The 25454-nt window shown below is 46.5% G+C and overlaps 1 protein-coding gene across 1 annotated transcript; it reads right to left on the bottom strand.

Annotated features, from left to right (window-relative positions):
• Positions 1–589: 589 nt before the first annotated feature.
• On the bottom strand, positions 590–25413 carry DNTTIP1 (deoxynucleotidyltransferase terminal interacting protein 1). Its single transcript, XM_082857083.1, has 13 exons — positions 25287–25413; positions 24637–24707; positions 23887–23983; positions 17360–17458; positions 10937–11005; positions 10618–10674; positions 10415–10473; positions 9534–9579; positions 7474–7532; positions 7311–7371; positions 2943–3014; positions 1014–1069; positions 590–929 (listed from the first exon to the last, which is right to left on the bottom strand). Exons 1-13 carry the CDS (start codon positions 25389–25391, stop codon positions 791–793), a joined length of 990 nt encoding a protein of 329 aa, XP_082713209.1. The 5' UTR covers positions 25392–25413; the 3' UTR covers positions 590–790.
• Positions 25414–25454: the final 41 nt, after the last annotated feature.

Raw genomic sequence — 25454 nt, 5'->3', positions numbered from 1 at the left:
GGAGGGTCTCCAGTCTTGGGGCCTTGGTACTCTTCCCTCAAACCGGAAACCCCAGCTCCGCCACCTGTTATTATGTCTTGGGCACTTTGGTTGGGGCTTTAAGAGCCTGCACATTCAGGCGAGGGGAAAAGCTAGAGGCTGACAGCCAGGGCCAGGGACTCCTCATTGGAAAACAGGTTCATCGGCTGCCTCTCCAATGGTTTGCTGTGTTCCCTTGGGCACATAATTTAGTGTTTTAACCTGTAGAATGGGGGTAATAAAAGCCACCTTGTATTTTTCTTCTGGTTTGTCATCAACCTCCCATGGTGCCAGCCATCACCACATTCTGCTACTTCCATACCTTAGTTGGGTGACGAAATAGAAATAAAGGGACACGGAAGACTGGCAAGGTACGTGGAGCCCCCAGCTTCGTCTCACAAAGCAGATACGCATGGGGCACTGGGCTTCCTGGGAATAATGTGGGGTGGGGAAAGGGAGCCTGGTCCTTTTTTCCTTCACCCACTTCCTCAAGAGCCCTTGATGTTTTGTCAGCGTGCACAGGCAGACCTCACAGCAGGCTCACCATCTGTGTTTATTACAAACCATTTAATTGCTGCTTATCCCAATAACTTTACAAATATAGAACCACATGCCAGTCTGGGGGTGTTCTGCAGTGAGTCACTACAAACTAGCCCAGGCATAGCTTTAATGCCTCTGAGATCCATCTAGGAGCAGTCCCAGCAGTGGCCTCCGCCATGTGGGTAAGAGGGCCTTGGAGGAGGGCTGCCAACTGTAGCCAGGGGACCTGGCTTCAGGTCTGCAGAGGCGCTTCGACAGCACGATGCTCATTCTCTGTCCGGAGTGTCTCCATGTACTTCCGCATCTTCTCAACCATCCAGGAGGGCAGGACAAAGGATTTCAGCTCCTCTAACTTCAGGTCCAGGCATCCTCTGGAAGAGACATTGAGGAGGAGAGTTGGAGCCAGGGAGGATGTAGGTCCAGGCTCATCCCAGGGGAGGGAGGGCAGGTTTTACCTGTAGTCATCGCTGGCAGCGAGGTCCCGGATGTCCTCCTCAATGAGGAGGTAGGCCTGGGGCAGGAGCAAAGGAGAGTCGTCATTGCCTCTGATTCATTTCAGTCCAACTCGATTAATACTTTATTAAACACTCCTTAATGTAAGGGCTGGAAGGTGGGGGTGTGTAGTCATAGTTTATAATTTAGCAAAGGAGAGTAAGTAGGGAGAGGCTGTCTGGGGAATAGTTTCTTGAGACAATCTTTCACTCAAGTAGAAAATTTATGGGTGGGAGAGTGGGGAATGATGATTAATTTACTTATAGCCGTCGTCCCTTTTACAAAGGGACCCTGTGGTGGCTTAAAATGAAAGGGCCAGAGGTAGAAAAATACACATGGAAATAGGAAATTAGGAGGAAGCCATATGTGAACTCTGGAACTAAGATAATTTGGTTTTGAACTTCGTGGCAAAAGGGGAAACATGATAAACCGCACTGCTGTCCATTAACTGGGCTGTGTTGTCCGGGGGCCTGCAGAACTGCTGTAGCACAATGCCATGGTCTGCAGCAAGAGAGCCCTCTTGTGAGCCTACCATGTGGCGCATGCTGTCCATCACATGAGACAGTCTTCTGTGGGAGACATTTCTTTCCAGTCTTAGGGTCAGGAATAACTGTGTGTCCCCTGAGACATTTGACTGTCTTCATCTTAGGGGCACTGTGAACTATGTGACAGATCAGTTGTCCTTGAGTGGGGCCTGCAGCCGAAAACCTATGGACTTGCACTGGTCTCCTGGGCTGGCAATTTAAAAAATCCCTTTTTAAAAACTAGTCTTTCTTGTGGCTTAATTTTAGATCCTGCCTTGCCTTTTTATCCTATTTCTTATTTATGTATGTGTCAATGGTAAGTTTCCTGAAATATTTTTTGAAAGAGTGTAGCATATAGTAGAAAATAAAAAAGATAGCTTTCATTGCCAGAAAGGAGATGGCATACTTGTGAGGCCGTTGAATTCTTTCTTAAAAAATAAATTTAATTATTTATTTATTTTTGGCTGCCTTGGATCTTCATTGCTGCTCCCGGGCTCTCTCTAGTTGTGGAAAGCAGGGGCTACTCTTCATTGTGGTGCGTGGGCTTCTCGTTGCAGTGGCTTCTCTTGTTGCGGAGCACAGGCTCTAGGTGCGTGGGCTCAGTAGTTGTGGCACACGGGCTTAGCTGCTCTGCGGCATGTGGGATCTTCCCAGACCAGAGCTGGAAGTTGTGTCCCCTGCATTGGCAGGTGGATTCTTAACCACTAGCCACCAGGGAAGTCCCGAGGCCGTTGAATTATAATAGGAGCAGTCCCAGCGGTGGGACTAAGTGAGTCTTCAGGTGGGGGACAGGGCATGTGATGGACAAATCCCTCCATGATAGTTTTAGAACACATGCAACGATGATTTTCCTAAGGTTGTTGCTTGATTTGAGCTAAGAACTCTTTAAGTAGAAGTGATTCTGGAAAGAGCTGCCACGTGTGGCAAACAAGTTTCACTGCATGTGCTAATTCCTTCTGACAAGGGGTGCGGCCTGGAGCACAGTGTTGAGAAGAGATTCCATAGCTGATTCTGGTGGAAGAGTTGTGATGGAGGAGTGAAATCCGTCAATGGGCAGCACATGATGGGAAAGCAGTGTTCAGGACATCTTGTACCTGCCATTCTTACATACAGCTAGTATGATCTACATATGAGGGTGCTGTGGAAGGGAAGGGGGAGGTGTGTGGGAGACCTGGGGTCAGGCGAGGGAAGCCAGGGATTACAGTCTGGTCTTCAGCATGAAGGAATGGGCCCTCTCTACACTTACAAGTCTCCTTTCTCACACTTGTTGGGCATGGAGTCTCTCAGATTTGTGGGTAAGCTGCCACCAACAGCCCTGGTCCCTGGGCAGGGTGGGTCTCCAGCAGTGGCATGTGTGGCAATACTTACCATCTTCCCCCCTGTTGCCCGCATGTGATGCTGCTCGGCCAGCCAGTGCTTGTCCTGGGGGTCAGCTGCATACTGTGAGGGATGAAGGCACGGGGAGGCGGGGAGGTTAGCCTGGTGTGATGGGCTTTTCTCTTTGGTCCAGAGCATACTCTTGGCCCTTGAGCAGTTCTTAGCAACAAGACCTTGTCCTAGCCTGGTGGATGTAGAGGGTTTACCAACCTCTTCAGAGCAAGCAGGGCTGAGCCCAGGAGGAGGCCAGGGTAGGGAACCCAATTCCCCGAGGTTTAGTACACTTCTCATTCCTGCCCCTTTCCTTTTTTTCAAAATTTAAACTTTTTTTTTTTGACTGTGCCACGCGGCATGGAGGATCTTAGTTCCCTGACTGGGGATTGAACCCGCACCCTCTGATTGGAAGTGCGGAGTCTTAACCACTAGACCGCCACGGAAATCCGAAAAAAATTTAAAATTTTAAAATTTTGGTCATGCCACGCGCCTTGCAGGATCTCAGTTCCCCAACCAGGGATTGAACCCAGGCCATTGCAGTGAAAGTGCTGAGTCCTAACCACCAGACCAGCAAGGAACTCCCCCCTTTCCTTTCTGAAAACACAGCACTTCCGGCAACTGGTCAGATCGTGACTATTATTTTAGAGCTGTACTCCTCTTTGAAGAAATGATCTGAGGTGGCTTACAACACATGTGACTATTATGGTGACCAAATTTTCTAAAACAAAAATTAGGACACTTCATGACCTGGAGGAGGCAGAATAGCATCGTGGTTAAGAACTTAGCTGTGGGGTTCAGAGCTCAGCCCACAGGGAATGCGCGTGGTAGGGAAGGTTGCAGGTGAGCATGTGAAGGTGGCCAATCTGGCCTGGTGGGCTTTTAGGGGGCGGCAGTTTAAAAAAAAACACACAAGAAAGAAAAAGAAAGAAAAGAATTTGATTCAGAAATTCTGGTTTCTGCTAATTATCAGGTGGTGTAAATGTAAGTGATGATTTCCTTGAGACTCAGTTTCTTTTTTTTTTTAAGTTTTTAAAAAAATTATTTATTTTTGTCTGTGTTGTGTCTTTGTTGCTGCACACGGGCTTTCTCTAGTTGTGGCAAGCGGGGGCTACTCTTCGTTGTGGTGCGTAGGCTTCTCACTGTGGAGCACGGGCTCTAGGCGTGCGGGCTTCAATAGTTGTGGCATGTGGGCTCAGTAGTTGTGGCGCATGGGCTCACGGGATGCTCCGCGGCATGCGGGATCTTCCCAGGCCGCATTGGCAGGTGGATTCTTAATCACTGCGCCACCAGGGAAGTCCCAAGACTCAGTTTCTTCATTTGTAAAACAAAAAGTAACACTTATCTTATAGGGTTGTTGTTAAGAATAAAGAAGATAGTGCATAAAAGGTGGTAAATATAGTATATGACACATAAGTGCCCAATAAAACTAGGTTTTATAAAATAGGCAGATCATTTGAAATGGAGACCAAGCTGGGAAATCTGTATGGTTACTACAGATTTAATTATTTAAATCTGTAGTTTAATTAGTTCACTTCCCAAGTAATATAAATATTAATCAAAACTTTGAAAGTGTGTACTTCCTGACCCAGCAACCCCATTTCCAGGGATTTATCCTTCACAGTCATCCACCCGTGCACGCAGGGATGTCTGGTGCAGCACTGTTTACAACAGCAAAACTGTCGGAAAACACTTCAACATCTATAAGTAAGGGAGCAATGAAATGAATGACAGAAAATCTATTCTGTGAATTCTGCACAGCTGTTAGAAGTAAAATGAGGGAGACTTAATAACATGGACAAATTGCTAAGATATTATTCCCTAGATCTGTAGTGGCCAGCACACTTTTCCTGTAAATATTGGGTTGGCCAGGGACTTTCCTGGTGGTCCAGCGGTTAAGAATCTGCCTTCCAATGCAGGGGTCGCGGGTTCGATCCCTGGTCAGGGAACTAAGATCCCATTTGCTGTGGGGCAACTAAGCCCGCGTGCCACAACTGCAGAGCCCATGCACTCTGGACCCCGCATGCCACAACTAGAGAGAAGCTCGCATGCCGCAACTAAGACCCGACTCAGCCAAAAATAAATAAATAAATATTTAAAAAAAAAAATTGGGTTGGCCAAAAAGTTCATTTGGGTTTTTCTGTAAGATGTTACAGAAAAACCCAAACGAACTTTTTGGCCAACCCAATATTTTAGGCTTTGGTGGCCACATACATCTTTGTCACATAATCTTCATTTTCTTTTAAAAAAATCACCCTTTAAAAATGTCACCACTCTGCGTTGGACAAAAACAGGCTACAGGTTGGATTTGGCCCACAGACCATAGCTTGCCCTGCGTTAGAATGTAAGCTCTATGAGGGCAAGGCGTTGTCTGTGTCTGTTTTGTCCACTACTGTATCTCTGGCAGTTTGAGAATGCTCAGCACTCGATATTTTTTCAGTGAATTAATGAACTTTGGGGTGAAAAGAAAAATCAGAATGTATATAGTATGAGCCCAATAACACAAACAAAATATCACTAAAGGACAAGGACACACACACACTCACACACATATAGACAGGAGACTGAAGGATGCTACCATGTTGCTGGGGGTGACCCCTGCGGGAGAAGAGTCAGATTCAAGGGTTAAGAGGAGCTTTGTGTTTTGCTCCCTGTTAGCTTCAGTGTATTGTTTGAATCTTTTTACAACAAGAATGGGTTTACATATTATTTCTATTAACAAAAGTTAAAAAGGAAAAGAAAATTTGAATAACGCCTTTAGGACAGAAAAATGGGCAAAAGATAGAATAGGCAGTTTACAAAAGAAGCACAAATAGACTCTAAATGGATGAAAAGATGATTATCACTAATAAAGAATTAAAAGTAAAAACAACAAAAGTATTTTCCCTCCACTTATTAGCCTGGAAAGATTACAATGAGAGATAGCATCCATTGGTAATGACAGTGTGGGCTGGGAGTTTATTTAAAATGATGGGTCTAAGAATTGGGAATGTATGCTGGTAATGATGACCATTTATTGAGCCCTTGCTAGGCCAGGCACTGTCTGGGAGCTTTACTGTGCTTTCTCTCTCCTTTTTTTTTTTCTACAGAGGAAGTCAGTTGTGTTTTTCTTAAAGTACAGTTGATTTCCAGTATTATATTAGTTTCGAGTGTACAATATGATTCAATATTTTTATAGCTTATATTCCATCATTTAAAGTTATTACCCAAAATGGCTACATTTTACTGCATTTTCTCTTAATTCCACCAACCCTAAACGGCTGGTTTGCATCATTCTGATTTTATAGATGACAAAACGGTCTCAGAAATGTGGAGCCACTTGCCCAGGGTCACACAGCTAGTAAGTAATGGAACCAGGACTGAAATGATACTCTCAACACTGTGCAACAGGAATCTGAAGTAGGTCCAAGAGCATGTCCATTTGGCAGATGATGCAAGCAAGGGTCCTGGGAGACGCAGATCTTACAGAACAGTCAGGCAGAGAAAAGGGTAGGGGAGGAAGGCCATCAAAGGGAGCAGCAGGAGTGGAGACACTAAGAGAGGAAAATGAAGCAGCAGCAAGCACACCCAATTGCCCAGGTGTTGGGAATCCCACAACATAAGACTGAAAAAAGAGAGGAAGTAGGTATGTCCTTTGAAGAACTTGAACTTGCACAGAATGTAGTAGACAGAGCCCATGATTCTGGGACCCCAAGGAGCTGTGTAGTTCTGACGAGGGGCACTAAGCCTTGCACACAGGCGCAAAAATATATATAACTTGAACACGTGCGCATTACTTTTTTTCTAATATATTTGGATGCTTTTGTGACTGATAAAAGACAAATTCATTTAAGAGGGTGAATTCATACCCCTCCCACCCCCAAGATTTTCTCAAACAGTGGACACCAAAGCATAGCTCAGGAGAGGAGTCCTGTCTTTGAAAAAGGTTAGAACTGCTGCCTTGCTCCAATTTCTTTATCTTATAGACAACTGAATACAGCAGTGGTTAAGATCTCAAGCTTTGCAGAAGACAGAATTCTAACTCACCACTTACTAGCTGAGTAATTTTGGGCAAGTCACTTAGCCTTCCTCAATCTTTCTTTTTGTTTTATTTTAATTTGTAAAATAAGGATAACAATACCTATCTTAAAGGACAGTTCCAAGAGATAATGTAAGTGTAGCACTTAAAACCGTGTCTGGTACACAATAAACATACGAGGAAGGTCACTGTTACCACTGAGGCACAGAGGTGCTGAGTGAATTACCAAATGTAAAGGTTAAGGGCAGAGGGGCACAAGAACCCAGATGTTCTGACTCCCTGATGAGTGTTTACTCCCAGTGCCACCTGCTCCACTGCACTGGTCTGCCTGACTCCCAGCACTCACCTACCTTAAAGAGATGTGGATGCTTGATGTAGATTCTCCCTCTGGTGCCCCCCATCCCTAGGGCCCTGCAAAGTAACAGAGGAGTGGTAAGGATCCCAGCAGTTGCGGTCCTAGTGGTGGGCCCCCGAGCTCCCCTCTCCCTCAGCACCAAAACTCTTTAGACTTACTTGTTGGCTCGAGATCCCAACACAAAGGTGGTAGACTCATTCAGCCGAGCTGGGTCCCACTGTGCAAAGAATAGAGAGGCTGGTGAGGCTGAGCTTTATCTGGTGGGCGGGACACAAACACTCCTCCCTGACCCTCTCCTACCACCACCCTTGTCCACTGTTCATCAAACAGCTGATTCAAGAAACCGAGTACTTTTAATATGCTAGGTCCTCTGCTCCATACGGGGGGTAGGGGAGTGGAGGGGTGGAGGGTAAAGGAATGAATTGGAGATAGTATCTGTTCTCCAGGGGGCCACAGACGTAGGTACAGATAATGATGCCATCATGAGATGGGCAGTGACACAGATGAGTGCACAGCCTAATGGGAGCCAAAGGGAGGGTAACAGGACGGCTTCCTTGAAGGGGTTAATTCCCAAGTTGGTTCTGACAGGGAGAGCACAGCTGGACAGAGTAGGGGGGAGGAAGGAGGGGCAGCATGAACAAAGGCATGTGAGAGCTGGTTTGGCTTGTTGGAGAAACCACAGCGATTGTGTTGCTAAAAGAGAGCAAATTAGGGAGTGGCAATTGACGAGGCTGGAGAGGAAAGCAGAGAGGGGCTGGGGACCCTTGTACACTATGTGGACGGCTTTTCATTTTGCTCATTCTGTCGGTGATGGGGAGTCACTGAAGGCCTCTAGACAGGGAGAGCCGGATTTGTGCTCAAGACAGCTCGCTCTTCTGCAACGTGGTTAACGGGCGTGAAGTGTCGAGGCTACAGGCTGGGTGGGCAGTTTAGAGGCAGTTGTAATTAGAGCAGTTTTGAAAGATGAAGGCTGGAGCTAGGATGGCAGTAGGACAAAAAAGAGGGAATAGGAACTGTGAGAAACGTATTTAGGAGGTAGAATCATCCGGGACTTGACTGGATGTCTGGAGGAAAAGGAAACGAAGAGGCAAAGATGACTCGAGTAGAAAAGGTCGAAGCAGGTCTGGGGAAAGGCTGATTTCAACTTTGGATATGCTGAGTTTGAAATTCTATGGAGATTCCAGGCCGAGAGCGCTAGCAGACACTAGGATATACAAGCTTCAAACTAGAGAGAGAGGTGTGGGACAAACAAAGAGGTAAGGCAACTTCAGCACATACTAGTCCCCGAAACCACACGAGTGGATGCTTTAGATCATCCAGAGAGAAACTTTAGGTGGACAAGTGGGCAATGGAGAGAATTCTGGGGAATGCCTACTTGTACGGGTCACTGCTGAGGAAGGACTCACCAGAGAGAGAGAAGGGGTGTCTGGAGTGGAAAAGAAAGGTCTAGGAGACTCTAAGGGAGCAGAGTTGAAGAAGAAAGGTGTGGTCACTGGTGGAAGCAGAGGGCCAGTACAATAAGGGGCGGACCGTTTCTACCGGACACAGCTGCAACCCGGACAGTGGAGCTTTCACCTACCTTACTGTGCTTCCATGTATGATTTTAGTTGAAGAAAGGATTCTACTCTTAAAAAAGCTTGCAAACAACTGTTCTGGAGGCAAGAGTTAAGAGCACAGACTGGTGTCCACGGACCTTGGCTGGGTTTGACACTTGGCTCTGCCACTTACGCAGTACGTGACTTTGGGCAACTGTGTGGTCCTTAGTGTCTTCAGGTGTATCAAGTGTATAAGAGAACCAGATAAAATAATATAATTTCTGCCCAGGAGGTAGGAAAGAAAGCTCCTGAACCACAGAAGGGTAACAGAATCTACCTCATAAGGCTGTTATAAAGATTAAATGAGGGAATCCATACAAAAGATTTAGGGCAGTGCCTACGACATGTTAAGTACTGGATAAATATTAGTGACAACTAGCTTTTACAGGGAGAAGCCTTCAGCAAAGACCAAGACCTCTCTCTGTTTTGCCCCTAATTTCAGTCCTTACTTGGGATGCTTCTGGAAGGCCAGAGTTGGGAGGTGGGGTGGGAGGTGAAAATGGCTCTGGAATGGCATGCACATGTCCTTCACCACGCCCAGCCCCTTTCCCTCAAGGTGGAGCCCAGAGCCTGGATTGGGTCTCCTTGGGACAGCAGTCACTGCCATGCTCACATAATCATACCTTAGGACCTTCCCGACGAATTGGTTCACAGGATTTTGGTTTCCATCTGATTGGAGGGAAACGAAGAAAGGTGAATCCCCCAAGATCAGGCCTAGGACTGGAAGACGGTTTGCTGCTGCTGGTGGGAGCTCCGCATACACTCTCGCTCCAGCCCTGGGTGGACTGCTTCCTGGTGCTCATTAGAGGAGGTGCAAAGGGAAAAAAGCACAGGGACTAGAAGCCATTCGAGGACTCGCTCTGCTATCACCTAGCCATGTGGGCAAGTCCAAGAACCTCTCTGGGCTGTAGTTTTCTCATCTGTCAGGAGGCGATAACAGCAGCAACTCCCTATCTTGTGTTAGTGAGGAATGAACGTGCTTCGGGCCGGGGACAAAATCTAAGGTATGAGGATTAGGCTCCCACATAAAGCTCTGTTTGAAAAAAAGATTCTGTTGCTTTAAAAATCTTTGAAAATGACCATCCTGGAGGCAATGTAGTACAGTTTTGCCCTTTATTAGCTGTCTGACTTTGGGTAAGTAATTCTGTTTCCTTATCTGCAAAATGAATTATACCATCCTTAGGGTGTGGTTGTAAGGATTAAAAGATCAAGTATATATAAGGTATTTAGACCAGTTACGGCACATCACAAGCGTTCAATACACACTACCAATAAAAGACCTCTGGTGTTGAATGAAGCTGTGCTGAACTGTTCTGGGGTAAAAACAGGATACGACAACCTCCTCCCTGCCTTCTTTCCCCACCCCTCAGACTAGAGGGCGCTCCCCTCCACGGGGACCTGGCACAGATGGATCTGATTTTGCCAGGCAGAGAACTCTGGTCTCTTTTCCTCCCGGCCCACTGCCTCCCAGCTCCTCCCTTTGGTTCTGTTGGCCCCTACTCACACCATGCCTGCGGCTGCACGGTCATTTGACAGGATGTGTCCCGGAGGTCGTCCCTTCCTCTGCCATAAAGAACAGGTGTCAGTGGCCTGACCCTGTGGAAGTCCCCACCCCACTGGCAGGTCCAGGGTCACCTGAAGGAGATGGTTTCCCAACGAGACCAAATGACGCCCTTTCCCCAGCCAGAAAACCAGGAGATGGTTTACCTTTTTGGGAACGGGGCTTCCTCGGTGGGCACACTCCTCTTCTGCCTGCCGGCCACGCTGCAGGAGAAGGGAAAGGAGTCAGTGGGAGGCCAGTGGCTGGGAACTGTGGGTCCCCTGGGGCTGCAGAAGACAGAGCCCCTGGACCACACCCTCCAGCCCCTCCCTGAGCCGGGACTCAGCAGCCCTCCCAGCATGATGCTATTTAGACCTGGTCCCACAAATGGGTGGTCCGTGGAGCCTCCCCTAGGCCACAGAGTTCACCTGCCTCCCATTCTGATCGGTCTCCCCCTCCAAGACCTGAGGACACAGTGACTCTAACCTTTATCCCTGGAAGCTCATGGGTCAATCTGGGTATTACTCTTTCTCCATCTGAAAACAGCAGTTTAGCCTGAAGGGACAAGACCAAGTGTTAACAGTCACTATTTTGGTGGTAAGCCTCTCTGCCCCCATTTTTATAGACACAACTTCAAACTGGGTTAAAACTCTTTCATGGTCAGTACAAAGGGACCATGAGATATGCATACAAATAGATATCTTTTTTAAAAAACTTGAATAATTCATGACCATTGTTGAAAAATTAGAAAAATGTAAATAAGCAAAATTAAAAAAAATCAAATCTGAAACCTCAGTACCCACAGAATACTATTAACATTTCAATGTAAATTCTTCCTCACTCTTTTCCATGTAAACACATGCTATGTATTTTTTCTAACTAAATGCACTGATATTAAACATATTCCTCAGTAAGCTGCCGTTTTTTGCTTAATAAATATTGAGTGCCTAGTGCGTAAGTGCTGGAGACACAGCAGTAAATAGCACAAACAAGGGCCTTGCTCTGTGGAGCTCATGTTCTGTGGGTGATCCGGATGATAAGCAAATAAACAAACATATAAACAAGGTGACTTCGAATCACGAATTTTTCTCTGAGAAGGAAAAACCCTAGCTAGGCAGATGTGATGGAGAATCACCAGAGGGGAGGGCTACTTTGGGTAGGTGGTCAGGGAAGGCCTTGCTGAGAAGGGAGCCTCTGAGCTGAGATGTGAAGAAGGAGCCACGTATAGAAAAGGCCGAGCAGAAGCGTGTTTCTGCCGCAGGAAGGAGTGCAAAAGCCCTAAACTGGGAACAGACGTGGCTCATTTGAAGAAGAGGATGGCCTCTAAGTAATGGGAGAAGGAGAGAGTGGTGAGCGAGGAGCGTGGGGAGGCTGGCAGGGCCTTGCAGGCCTGTGCAGAGTCAGGATCACGTGACCTCTCGGAGCAGCATTTGACAGCCCTGCGAGTGCTCTCCTTCCGGAAACAGTCTTCTACTGGCTCCTGTGGCCACACGCCCTGGTTTTCCTCCTGCTTCTCTGGCCACCCTTTTTTTCTTTTAAATTATAAATTTTAAAAAAATTTAAAAAATTATAAATTTATTTATTTTCATTTTTGGCTGTGTTGGGTCTCCGTTGCTCCATGTGGGCTTTCTCTAGTTGCGGCGAGAGGGGCTAATCTTCCTTGCAGTGTGCGGGCTTTTCATTGTGGTGGCTTCTCTTGTCGCCGAGCACGGGCTCTAGGCGCATGGGCTTCAACAGTTGTGGCACGCAGGCTCAGCAGCTGTGGCTCACGGGCTCTAGAGCGCAGGCTCAGTAGTTGTGGCACATGGGCTTAGTTGCTCTTCGGCATGTGGGATCTTCCCAGACCAGGGATCGAACCCATGTCCCTTGCATTGGCAGGTGGATTCTTAACCACTGCACCACCAAGGAAGCCCTCTGGCCACTCCTTCTTAGCCTTCTTTGCTGGCTCATCCTCCTCAATCTGGTTCTTTTCATTAGATATTCTGTCTGCTCTCATTTATGCTCATGGCTTCAGTTAACACCTATCTCCCTAATTTTCTATCTTCAGTGGTAGCCTCTCCTTTGAGTTCCAGATTTATGTAACAGTCTGCCCCATGTCTACGCGTAGATGTCTCAAATTTGCGAAGTCGAAAACTGAACTCATGATCTTCTCCTCCAAGCTTTGTCCCTTTTCAGTGAAGAGTGCACAAATCTCAGTGTGTAACTTTGCACACATCTGTGTGGTAATTTAATTCAGACCTGTATTGCCTACCTAGGCTGTAGGTTCTATGAGAGCAGGAACCCTGCCTGCTCATTTGCCATGTTAATCCATTCAATCATTCAATAAACAATGTACACATATTAAGAGTCATATTCTAGGTCTGGGAATACAGTGGTGAATGAGATCAGGCCTCAACTGCTGTAAAGCTCAAGATTTTAGCAGAGGTTGGGGATGGGAGGGAGGTAGAAAATAAACATGTGTACTATTAATAATTTCAGATTGAAATAAATGGCGGAATAAACAAGTAAGGTGATAGAGATTAAATGGAGGTGGGATGGGAGTAAGATGGCAGTGGGGTGGGGGCACTACTTTAGATGGTGTGGCCAAGGAAGGCCTCTCTGATGAGGTGATATTTAAGGTAAATCTAAAGAAAAGAAGGAACCAGCTTTGTAAAGAGTTAAGCGTATGCCAGGCAGTGAGAACAGTGTGCCTCTCACTGAGAAAAGCAAGTGCAAAGGCCCCAAGCCCCGTGTGCTGGAGAAGCAGAAAGGATTCCTATACAGCTAGAATGTAGTCAGTGAGGGGGAGGTGGGATGAGATAAGTTAAAGAAGTATGCAGGAGAGGTCTAGGTAGGGCTCTGTGGGTCATGGTAAGGCATTAGGGTTTATTCTGTCAGCAATGGGAAGTCACTGGAGGGTTTTAAAGAGGAGAGTGACACAATCTGATTCATCTTTAAAAAGATGGGTCTGGCTGCTGTAAGGATGGAGTGGAGGAAGGCAAGAGGGGCAGTAGCTCAGGGCTGAGATATACATTTGGAAATCATCACCAGTTAAACTGGCTTCAAAGCCACAGGACTAGATGAAATCACCTAGAACGAGAGGCAGCCACAGAAGAGATGGGATTTGTGAACAAAGCAAAACAAAGAGCGCTGTTCACCACTCAGCACTACAAGAGTTAAGTCGTAACCCACTGCAAGTAGACAGTGCACCCCGAGAGAAATTCAGGATGAAAAACAGGATGAGGCACTCTGTGCTTTGGATAAACAGGCCCTTAGACAGTTAGATGCATATCTCAGGGAGAATCTCAATGACCCCAGATTCTTGCATCTTCCCATACATAGAAAAGCAGCAAAATCATTAACTTAAGATGTCTGTTCTTTGTCATCAGCAGTAATCTTTCACCAAGACGTATGCTTGACTGCAGCGCCTGCCCCCCCCCCCCCCAATCATATATAAACCACCTCTTCGGAGCAGTTCCCTCAGAGCCACTGAGAGGCTGTCTCTAGGTACAGTCCTCAGTAAGTCCCTGGATAAAACTTAACTTGCAACTCTTACATTGTGTGTTTGTTGTGTGTTTTTCTGTAAGTCGACAGGTCTGAGGACTGAACTTGGGAATGCGTCAAGTTAGTAGCAGAGAAGAAGAGCTGAGGAAAGTGAGGAGGAGTGACCGATGAGGCTGGAGCAAAGTCAAGGCACTGGAGCCAGGAGAGGAGTGTTCCAAGAGACATGAAGTGACCCACTGCGACGAATGCCACCAAGAAGCTGAGTAAGCTGAGCGACATGGAGGTTACTGGTGACCCTGATATAAGAGAGCTTTCTGTGAACTGGTGGGGACTGAAGCCAAAACAAAGTGAGTGAAAGAATGAATGGAATAAACAAAAGAAAAACAAATCAAAGGAAAAGAACCAAACCAAACCCCCCCAAAACAGGGAATTCCCCAGTGGTCCAGTGGTTAGGATCCCGTGCTCTCACTGCCAAGGGCCCTGTTCAATCAGCTGTGCCGCGCGGCTTACGCAGGTGGGGGTTGGGGGGGATGACAAAAAAAAAACAAATGAAAGAACTAATGGAATGAATGGGAGGTGACAAAGTAGAGTCAGGGATAGCAACCTTTTCTAAAGTCTGGCTATAAAAGGGAACAGAGAAATAGTGTGGCCTCTGAAGGGGACTGTGGGTTCAAGGCCGGTCTGTTTCGTTCTCCATTGTATTCTCAGTGTCCCAGTGAATGAACACACATGTGTATAAACATACGTAGGGGAAAAAATGGTAAACACATCAAAATGTTAATAGAAGTTATTGTTGGCAGTAAGATTATGAGAAATTTTAATTTTCTTCTTTGTAATTTATATTTTCTAATTTTAATATAACACGACCAGCAAGTAACATTTATTGAGTCTTTGCTACTGATCTAAATGCTTTAAGAGTATTGCCACATTTAATTCTCACAATAATCCTATGAGGTAGAGCCTCTAACTCCACTTTGCAGATGAGAAACCTGACGTTTAGTGAGGTGAGGCAACTTGCCTAAGGTCACACAGCCAGTCAGTGCTGAAGCCAGGACTCAAATCTGCGCAGTCAGAATCAAGAGAAAACTTGCATCCTTAGCTACTATGACACATTTTTCTTAGTGAATGTGTACTACTTGCATAAATAAAACGAAGAAATAACCACAACTACCTTGCAAAACAAAATCAATCAAAAACCCCAAGGCCACGTGCCATAGATAAGATCAGCCATTTCTCCCTAAGAAGCAGCTGTAAAGAGGTAGTGAAGAAGATTAGGAAATACCACTGAGATGGGCAAGATGGGGTTTCAAAAGTGAAAACAAGCCAATCAAGTCTTAATCCCACTAAAACCAAGAAATAGTCTAGTCTGATTCTATCAGGTCCAGTCTGAAGAATCTTTTACTGTAAGAAGAAGTTCTGCAGCAGTTTAGACACGGAGCTTCGACGTATCCTGGCCCCCTGAAAGTGAGGCTCTGTTGTGAGGCAGCAATATGCACCACACTGTGAATGTCACTGCCCTGTATTTAGCATCTAGTACGCTTTGTACGTAGCCATTCGGTGTTGGTGGTTTATGTGTATCATCGCATTTAATCCTCACAGCAAAACAGTGGTCTTAGTCCAAAATCTAGACATGAGTAAACTGAGGGTCAGAAAGGTTAGAAGACTTCTTCAAAATTTCTTTCTTTTTTTTTTGGCCGTGCCTCGGGCTTTTGGGACCTTAGTTCCCCGAGCAGGGACTGAACCCAGGCCCTTGGCAGTGAAAGCATGGAGTCCTAACCACTGGACTGTCAGGGAATTCCCCCAAATTTCTTGCTTCATCTGGTTTTAAGTTAGACTTTGGGCTTTCTACCTTCCTATGCTCTGATTCCACGTGTTCTGACCACACAGTTACATCAGTACTGGAAGGAGGGAACTCTGGAAGGTGGAATGTGAGGACTCAGAAGCCTGGAAAGGTATGAACGTTCAGCGAGTGGAGGTTATGCCCAATTCACTTGAACTCCATCTTCACCTTTCACTGGGACTCCTGAACGGTCTCATAAATTTCCCTTTCAATCTCCATGGCAGATTCCCAAGCTAATCTCCTCATGGCAGCCAGAGTGATCTTGAAAATACAAATTTCATTAGGTAGCTCTTCTGCTTAAAATTCCACACCTATAGCTTGGTTTGCAGTGCTCTGCCATCCTCTCCAATCTCTGAAAACCAACAACACTGGCTTCTTTCTTTCTCCGCTCTCCCCTGCCCCTGGGCTCGGCACCCTCTAGTGTATTCTCTCATCACCTCCTATGCTTACAGCATTTATAGCAGTTTCTGATTATAGACCTATCGTATGATCACTGGAGTAATGTCAAGGGCTCTGGGGGCAATGACTGTGTTCATATTGCACAGCCCTGCTGGGGCCTGGCAAATAGTAGGCCCTCAACACATATTAGGTGAAGAGATAAATTCAAGAAAGCATTTCAGGATGCAAATGAGAGTGAAGGTTTTATCAATTTAATATTGATTCAGCTCAAACTTATAAGATCAGTGTTAGCAAACTGCCCTGTTTTATTATCAGCACATGTCACAACTGATTATAACATATTACAGTCCCAGAGTGAGTTAATGAAATGGCCTCCTATGAATTAGATTAGCTTAAATTTAATAGTCTATGAGAACCAGATCAGCTTTCACTGCCCTCACAGGATGGAGTTTTGCTTTTTTAAAGCTGAGGTCTAGGCCCTGGTCTTGCTCATTTCTGAGGCTGTGCCTGAGTAGCTAGTCAGCCAACCTCCCGGAAGATGTTACTCTCTCATCTCACGATAATTACCCTCATGGTACTGACCTCAAGCCTGCCCTTGTGGCTATGGTTATGAAGAAATTTCCATTTCTGACAGCTAATGGTTCCACAGTCAAGCACAGAATCTGGGTGATGCTGACAATTCCTATTAATAACAGCAGCTGACACATGCAAACTGTTCACTACTATCTTGAGGACACAGCCATTTCTAGACCTGATGTCATGACTCCTGACCACTTTGAGAGGCAGGGAGGCAGAAAGGGTGACAGTTCTCATGATACCAAAAGGGGCTGCGATTACTTGAAGGATCAAATCAGCAAAAGCACTTGCAGAGGCGAGCCAGACCTTAGCTATTCTATCTCTCGCTTGTTCCAAGCCACAATTTCTTCATCTGTAAACTAGGGATGGAAACATGCCTTCTGTACAGGTTTCTTCTGAGATGTACTAACGCAGGTGAAAGCATCTACCACGGTAGCTGGCATCTAGTAGCTACCTCCCTTCCCTTCTGTCAGCAAAGCTCTAAGCCCTATCTAGATGTAAGTAGCTCGCCGGGTATCCCTCCAAATACTACTGATGATGGGACCACATTTCTTTGCTGAGCCCTGAGGGCTAAACCTTGTGCCTACATCTCTTTTCCTCTTTGATCTCACCTGCTCCAGGCAGCTCCGACAGGCCTCCTGGATCAGCTGCTCTGCATCCACTTCTTCCCCGACGTTGTCGCGTACGTTCAATGCGGCCTTCTGGAAGAACTAGGGAGAGGTACAATAGAAGACAAGGTCAGAAGTCCTGCTAATCTGCATCAATTTGAAGGGAACAGAATATAAAACAGAAGCTTTCCTCCTACCCTCAGAAAGAAAGGAAAGGTGATAATGAAAACGGCTTTGAGATCAGCCAGACTTAGATTCACATCCCAGGCTCTGCTTCCCCACTCTACGCTCTTAAGGAGGAGAACCATCATGGAGGCGCTGTAAAACTCCTCTGGCAAAGCAATAAAGCTATTCTTTTTTTTTTTGGCTGTGCCACATGGCTTGCGGTATCCCTGATCAGGGATTGAACCTATGCCCTTGGCAGTGAAAGTGCAGAGTTCTAACCACTGGACTGCCAGGGAATTCCCTAGAAGAATATATATATATATATATATATATATATTTTTTTTTTTTTTTTTTTTTTTTTTTGCGGTACGCAGGCCTCACTGCTGTGGCCTCTCCTGTTGTGGAGCACAGGCTCCCGACGCGCAGGCTCAGCGGCCATGGCTCACGGGCCCAGCCACACCGCGGCACGCAGGATCCTCCCGGACCAGGGCACAAACCCGTGTCCCCTGCATCAGCAGGCGGACTCTCAACCACTGCGCCACCAGGGAAGCCCAGGAGAATATATTTTTGACACGAAAAGGTATTCATGATATTTTGTCAAGTGAAGGAAGCAAGTTATAAAATAGTCTGGGATAGTGTGAGCCTATTTATCTAAAACAGCAAAAAAGCAAACTGTAGAACTGTAAGAATATATAGAGTAAAAGAACTGTAAGAATATATTAGAGTAAAAGTGGTGATATGATTTTTTTTTTTTTTTTTGCTTATCTATCTTCTCAATTTCTATAATGTACGTGTCTTACTTCCACAGAAGAAAAAACAACCACACCAGTACCTGAGATGAACAGGTCAGGGAGGCCAGAAAAGACCCAGAGAGTGGAAAAGCCTAATTGAATTCTGACTTCGCCCAGTCTGAAAGAAACATCTGTAGACTGGGAGGGGTGAGACTTGGCCAGGGCCCCAGGATGTCAGCAGTCCCAGCTGGCTGGGGAATGGAAAGGCAGAAGCTTCCTCCATTGGGTAAGAGGGACAGCTTGAGCCTGAAAACACCAAGGGACAAGGTGACATGAGGCCCCAAACCAAGACACCCGGAGCACATTTGTAACAATAGTCCATGTCTCCAGAAGAAAGGGTTGGTTCTCTCTGGTGAACAGAAAAATTCTGGAACCTATAACGCATGCTCCTCCTGTGGGAGACAACTATGGGGAAGTACTATCATTTTATGTTCAGAATTTTATATATATGCCTTTGTTGTTAACATGAAACCAAGGAGAAGAGTGTGAAAGCACTGGATTAGAGACCTCAAGAGTTTAGGAGGGAAATTCTACAGGCAAAATTAAATGAAATGATCAGATGAGTTTGACTTCAAAATAAAAAACTGGAGATTAATACTGGTGGTTCAATTCCGACTACTGACTATGTGAAAGCTAGTTAAAATAATCTGGATACTGTAGAACCAGCCTGTGAGGTGGGCAGGGCAACAAATATGTAGGGGTGAGTGTAAGCTACCTCCAGACGTGAGAATGAAATTCAGTCATGAACAAGGAATTCTCAAACACTAGTGGTAGAAATGTAAAATGGCACAAACTTTCTGGAGAGAGGGACTTCCCGGGCGGTCCAGTGGTTAAGACTCATGCCTTCACTGCAGGGGGCACCGGTTTGATCCCTGGTTGGGGAACTAAGATGCCGCTGTGTGGCGTGTGGCCAAAAAAAAAACCAACCAACCAACCAAACAAAAGCAACACAACAACATTTTCTGGAGACAAATTTTCTTGAGGGAAAAATATGTTTCCTCTTTTACCCACCAATTCCATCTTTAGGAATTTATCCCCCAGAAATACTCTCACAGGTTAACAAAGATATACATTCAAAGTGCTCAATGTAGCATTGTTTGTAATAGACAAAAACTATAAGTAATCCGAATGTTCTAGGGACTAGCTCATTAAATTGTGGTACATCCATACAATAGATTACTGTGCAGCTATTATAAAAGAATCAGGGTGAGCTATTATGTATTGATCTAGAAACATGACCAAAATATATTGTGAAATGAAAAAACTGAATTGCAGAACAGTGTGTGTAAAATGATCCTACGTATTCTTTATTTTTTTGGCCGCACTGTGCGGCTTGTGGGATCTTAGCTCCCCAACCAGGGACTGAACCTGGGCCACAACAGTGAAAGTGCCGAGTCCTAACCACTGGACCGCCAGGAAATTCCCTGATCCCATGTATTTTTTAAACATGAGTGAGTGCACACGCACACACACGCACACACACAAATAAATATAGGAGACTATGTCATTGTTAACAGTTTGGTATCCTGGGAGGTGAGTTTAAGTGACTTTGGTTTTTACTGTTATTCAATCAAAGAATACTAATACGTACCACCTAGTCCACAATTTTGCTATATTTGCTATCATGTATTCATTTACCCATCCCATTTATCCACCCATAAATCCATTTCCTAAGCTATATTATTAGAATATTCTTTTTAAAGGGGCATGCATTTAGTAATAACAGGAATAAATGAATAAAATTCACAATGTCTTGGATAAAATCAGCTATTTCTAGAAGTTATTTTTCTAAACATTTTTAAGAAAATGGGTAGCTGAGATTTGGAACATCATTAAACAAAGTGAGCAGATGAGGTCGATCAAGAGCCTGGACTTACCTGAAGCTGTGATGTAATCAAGTCATTTGTACCTTGTCTAAAAACAAGTGTGGGGCTTCCCTGGTGGTGCAGTGGTTGGGAGTCCGCCTGCCAATGCAGGGGACACGGGTTCGATCCCTGGTCCGGGAGGATCCCACATGCCGTGGAGTGGCTAGGCCTGTGCGCCACAACTGCTGGGCCCGTGTGCCACAACTACTGGAGCCCGCGCACCGCAACAGAAGAGGCCACCTCAGTGAGAAGCCTGCACATCCCACAGAGGAGTGGCCCCCGCTCACTGCAACTGGAAAAAGCCTGCATGCAGCAATGAAGACCCAGCGCAGCCAAAAATAAAATTTAAAAAAGTAAAATAAAATAAAAACAAGTGTGGCAAGAACTTATCTTTGCAGACTACGTGAAGCCACAAATTGTGTTTATCCAGCATTTGTTCAGGGGAGAAAGTTCCTGAATCATGGCATCCACTACTGGGACAAGCAACAAGGAAAGTGCTTTGGAGGTAGACAGTCCTGGATTGAATGCTGGTCTAGCCTTTTCCTAGGGGCTTAACCTCTTTATTTTTGCACATGTAGAGGTGCAGAGGTATTAGAATACTTGGTGCATTCTGGGATGTGCAGAAGTCAGGGGCAGGAATAACTAGGTATGTAGGGGAGTGTGGCTGATCACAGGGGACCATATGTGCCATGTTAAGGAATTTGGATTTCACCCAGAAAAAAATGGAAAGTCGTGGAGGGATTTTAAATAAGGGAGTGACACCATTGGGTTTACATTTGAGAGATCGCTGGCAGCTGTATGGAGGGTGGATTGAAAGAGGGAAAGAACAGAGGCGGTTAGGGATTACAGTGGGAGCCTGAATGAGAAATAATGAAGGCCTGAACCAAGGCAGAGGCAAGGAATAAGGGTATGCTGGTCATACTGTGGGGTGGAAGGTACAGGACCCCGCTACTGGATACGGAAGATGGAGCAGAGGGCAGAGCCACTGGACTCTGGTTTCTAAGTGAATGATGGTCCCATTCAAACTTGTCCAAAACTGAGCTCCTGATTTCCCCTGCTTGTCTCCATCTTCCTCATATCAAGTCAATGGCAATCCTATCTTTACAGTTGACCCTGGCAAATAACTCCGGAGTTGTTTACTTCTTTTTCTTTTACCTGGCACATCTGAATCATTAGCAAATCCTGTTGCTACCTTGAAAACACATACGGAATCTGATTCTTTCCCAACACCTTTACTGCTAACACCCAAGCCACTATCATCTCAAGCCTCCTAACTGGTCCTCCTGAAGTCTATTCTCTTTACAACTGTCAGAGCGACTTTTTAAAAGTGTTCAGATCATGAACTCCGCTCAAAACTCTCCAAAAGCCTCTATTTTACTTGCAATAAAACCCAAAGTCCTGTCGACTGGAAAGAAAATGCACAACCTGAAAGTTGAGAGTCATATTTTATTCAGTGGACAAAACTGAGGACTTAAGCCTGGGACACAGCATCTCAGACAGCTCTGAGGGGACTACTCCAAAGAGGCAAGTGGGGGAGCCAGGATATATAGGAGTTTTCGCAACAAAGACCACGGAGTCGGAACATCAAAAGATTACTCTTAAATAAAGAAAACCAGACATCTCAAATTAAGGAATTTAGCACTTTCCTATGCATGGGAAGATGCAAGAGTCCGGGCTCAATGAAATTATTCCTTTGATATGCACCTCAGCTATCTGGGACCAGGATCCTGTGCTTTCTCATCCTGAGTCTCCTCAAGGTGCACGGTCAGGGGTGGCTGCAGCAGTTGACCGCTAGATGGCGGGCATCCTGTTTCTATCCTGAGTTCCCTCATGGCTCAACATCACGGTGGCTGTAATGTGATGGCTTGATGGCTGCAACATCCTTTATTTCCTGATGTGGCAAGCAATAAATTTCATTCACAGTCCTCACCACGGCTTTAAAGTTCTGCCTGAGCTGAGTCTGTTACCTGTCTGGTCACCTCTCCTTCTCCTCTCCTTCCGGCTCTGCTGGCTCCAGCCACTCTGTTGCTTTGAATGTGCCAAGCATGCTTCTGCCTCAGGTCCTTTGCCCTTGTTCCCTCTGCCTGGGTTGCTTTCCCTCCAGGTATCTGCACGACTTGTTCTTTCCTCACTTTATTTGGGTCTCTGCTCAAATGTCCTCTTATCAGAGGGCTTTCCTAGCCACAAGCTATGAAATAGCATCCCTGTTCCCTATCGGTCACTCTCTTCCTGTTCTCTCTGGCATTCCCTGACAAAGTACACATTTATTTAAAGAGGGTAAGGACACTGTCCATTTTATTCACTGCTACATCCCTAAGTGCCTAGCATAGTGCTTGCATTATGGTAGGTGCTCAGTAAATACTTTTTGAATGAATGAATAAACACAAGAGGAGAAGGTTTAGGAAGAAAAACAAGAGTTCAGTCCTGGGCTTCCCTGGTGGTGCAGTGGTTGAGAGTCCGCCTGCCAATGCAGGGGACACGGGTTCGTGCCCCGGTCTGGGAGGATCCCACATGCCACGGAGCGGCTGGGCCCGTGAGCCATGGCCGCTGCGCCTGCGAGTCTGGAGCCTGTGCTCCGCAATGGGAGAGGCCACAACAGTGAGAGGCCCACGTACCGCAAAAAAAAAAAAAAAAAAAGAGTTCAGTCCTGAACATGCTGGGATTGAAGTATCCATGGGACATCCAGGTAGAGCCATGTATAAGTTTATTAATAGATCTTGAAAAGAATTTTAAATAGTAATAATGATGATATTATTAAACAAGTAATAAAAACACCTGCATTCCAAGCACAGTGCTAAGCATATTACACTTAAGTCACTTCATCCTCACAACAGCTTGGCCAAATGTAACGGAGCAGGACCCTATGGGGCCTTCCCGGGGGCAGACCCCTCCCTCATACCCTCTGCTTTAGCTCCTCCCTCAAGTACCTAGATAACAGTATCTGATGCACATTTCCTGAATTGTCTTATAGATGCTAAATCCACCACCAAAGGGAAGAAATGAACTACCTGATGAATATGAGCACATAGCCCCCAGAGCCTAAGGATTAATAATGTTAACCCCTGTGACACCACCGTTACCTCACCATCAACCAATCAGAGAATTGTGCACGAGCTGATCACAGACCCTGGGATGCCCCTCCCTCACTCTGCCTTTAAAAATGCTTTGCTGAGGGGGCTTCCCTGGTGGCGCAGTGGTTGAGAGTCTGCCTGCCGATGCAGGGGACACGGGTTCGTGCCCCGGTCTGGGAGGATCCCGCATGCCGCGGAGCGGCTGGGCCCATGAGCCTGCGCGTCCCGAGCCTGTGCTCTGCAACGGGAGAGGCCACGGCAGTGAGAGGCCCGCATACCGCAAAAGAAAAAAAAAAAAAGCTTTGCTGAAACCCATCGGGGACTTTGGGTGTTTTGAGCACTAGCTGTCCTGGACTCCTTGCTTGGTGCCCTGCAATAAATGCTGTACTTTCCTTCACCACAACCCAGGGACAGTAGATTGGCTTCACTGCACGTGGGCAAGCAGTAAGACCCGAGTTTGGTTTGGTAACAAGAAGAGGAATTCAAATTACCCCCAAAGAGGAAAAACATTCTTCGGGGGTTCAGAATTGGAAAACTTTTGATTATCTGTGTGTACTAGAAAGAGAGACTGTGATGCAGGCAAGGACTGCCCATGAGTCTTTATTCCTGTTAATTTTTTATCTTTGTGTCCTTCTCACCTTCATGTACTTGTTGAAGACAGTCTGGATCTCCTCATTGATGCTAGGCTGCAGGACAGCTCGGAGGAGATCCATGGAGATGGCAGGATCTGTGAAACTGCATTCAGGAAGGAGACACAGTCAGGAGGCATGTCCCAAACATATCCTTTCCTACTCTGCCCAGCCAATTATTGAGATAGGACACTTTAATGACAATAACATATGGCTTTTACAGAAAACTAGCCACGTGCCCAGGTGCTCTGCAAACCACATAGATGCAGGACTTTATTTCATACTCATAACTCTATGGAATGGCATTATTTTAAAAGTGTTATAGAGGTATAATACTTAACACAGAAAAAGTCTATACACGTTAACAAACAGTTTTAGTGAACATCCTTTTAATCGCTACTCAGGTCAAGAAACATATATAACCAGCATCCCAAAGCCCCATCTTGTGCTCTCTCCCTTCCCTGAGATGGATACTATTAGCCCCTCATTTTTTTAACTTCCATGCTATCCTGCCTCTTTGGAGCCTTCAAACGCAGAGCCTGTGAATGTTAGGGACCTTGGGCACTGTTGAATCAACATGCCCCCTCTTTTGAGTTCAGAAGGGAAATGACTTGCTCAAGGTCACACAGAGTTACAGAATCTGAATCTCCTCTTTCTATTGGCCGATGATCTCTTTCTCAGCTCTGTGCAGTGGGGACCCAAAAGCTGCCTCCCAAGCCAGTGCCTGGGAGAGGAAGTCCCACCCAAGGCCAGCCTTACCTTGTTGTCATCTGTGAGCGGCGGCCCCTCCGCTGTACCTGCCGGTGCTTTATCATTATGTTCCAAGGGTTCTGTGGAGACCAAGGGAGCAGATGTCACCGAGGTCCGTGACGCTGGGGTGGAGGTGGAGGGTGGGTATTAAGTTATACCTAGACATCCCTGCTTCTCAGGTGCTTTCACCGTCTCTCCCCGCTTGGGGTAGGGGGGAGGGCAGTGGTTGGAAGGTCCTACCAGGGAAGAGGAACCGAGATAAAGCTTCCTGCCCCCAAATCCCAACCCCACTTTTTCAGGAACGGGTGGAGGAAAGGAATCAGTGTCCACCGAGGGGCTACTCTGTGCCAGATGAGGCGCTGGGCGCTTTACCCGCATTTATATCCTTTCCCACAACAACTTTACGAGGCAGGGCCTAATCATCTCCATTTTCGAGAAGAGAAAACTGGCGCTCAGGGGCTTGGCAGGGCCGGCCTACGTCACCTAGCTGGGGGGGCGGCACCAGAATATGAAGCCGGGTCGTCGGACTTCGACAACCACAACCCCTCGGCAGCACCAGCCGCCTCGTTCTCTCGCCCACGGGCCAGGGTCCCGGGAGCCCGAGGCCCTGTCGGGCCCAAGCCCAGGCCTGGCCGCGGCTTCCCCGGGGACGCCCTCACCGTGAGAACCAGCTGCCCCGCTGCGCCCGCGTCTCCCAGCTCGGGTCCGCCCCGCTCTGCCCCGCCGGGTCCCCGCGGCTGCTCAGCGTCTCCAGTGGCCCCCATGGCGCCCCCGGTTTCCACAAGTTCAGCCCGACTCTGTCACCGGCTGAAAAGTCTCTCTGTGAC

This window comes from Leucopleurus acutus (assembly GCF_964270905.1).
Source record: "Leucopleurus acutus genome assembly, chromosome: 16".
Taxonomy (NCBI): domain Eukaryota; kingdom Metazoa; phylum Chordata; class Mammalia; order Artiodactyla; family Delphinidae; genus Leucopleurus; species Leucopleurus acutus.
This window is presented reverse-complemented; position numbering and strand designations above follow the sequence as displayed.

Bases quoted from the DNA above. Each gene is read 5' to 3' on its own strand.
- DNTTIP1 (XM_082857083.1), bottom strand. From the start codon at position 25,391: ATGGGGGCCACTGGAGACGCTGAGCAGCCGCGGGGACCCGGCGGGGCA. The intron at 9,580-10,414 runs GTGAGTAGGGGC...CCCTCCAATCAG, and splicing joins CGTGCAGCCGCAGGCATGGT to ATGGAAACCAAAATCCTGTG. The intron at 1,070-2,942 runs GTAAGTATTGCC...CTCCTGCCCCAG, and splicing joins GGGCAACAGGGGGGAAGATG to GCCTACCTCCTCATTGAGGA.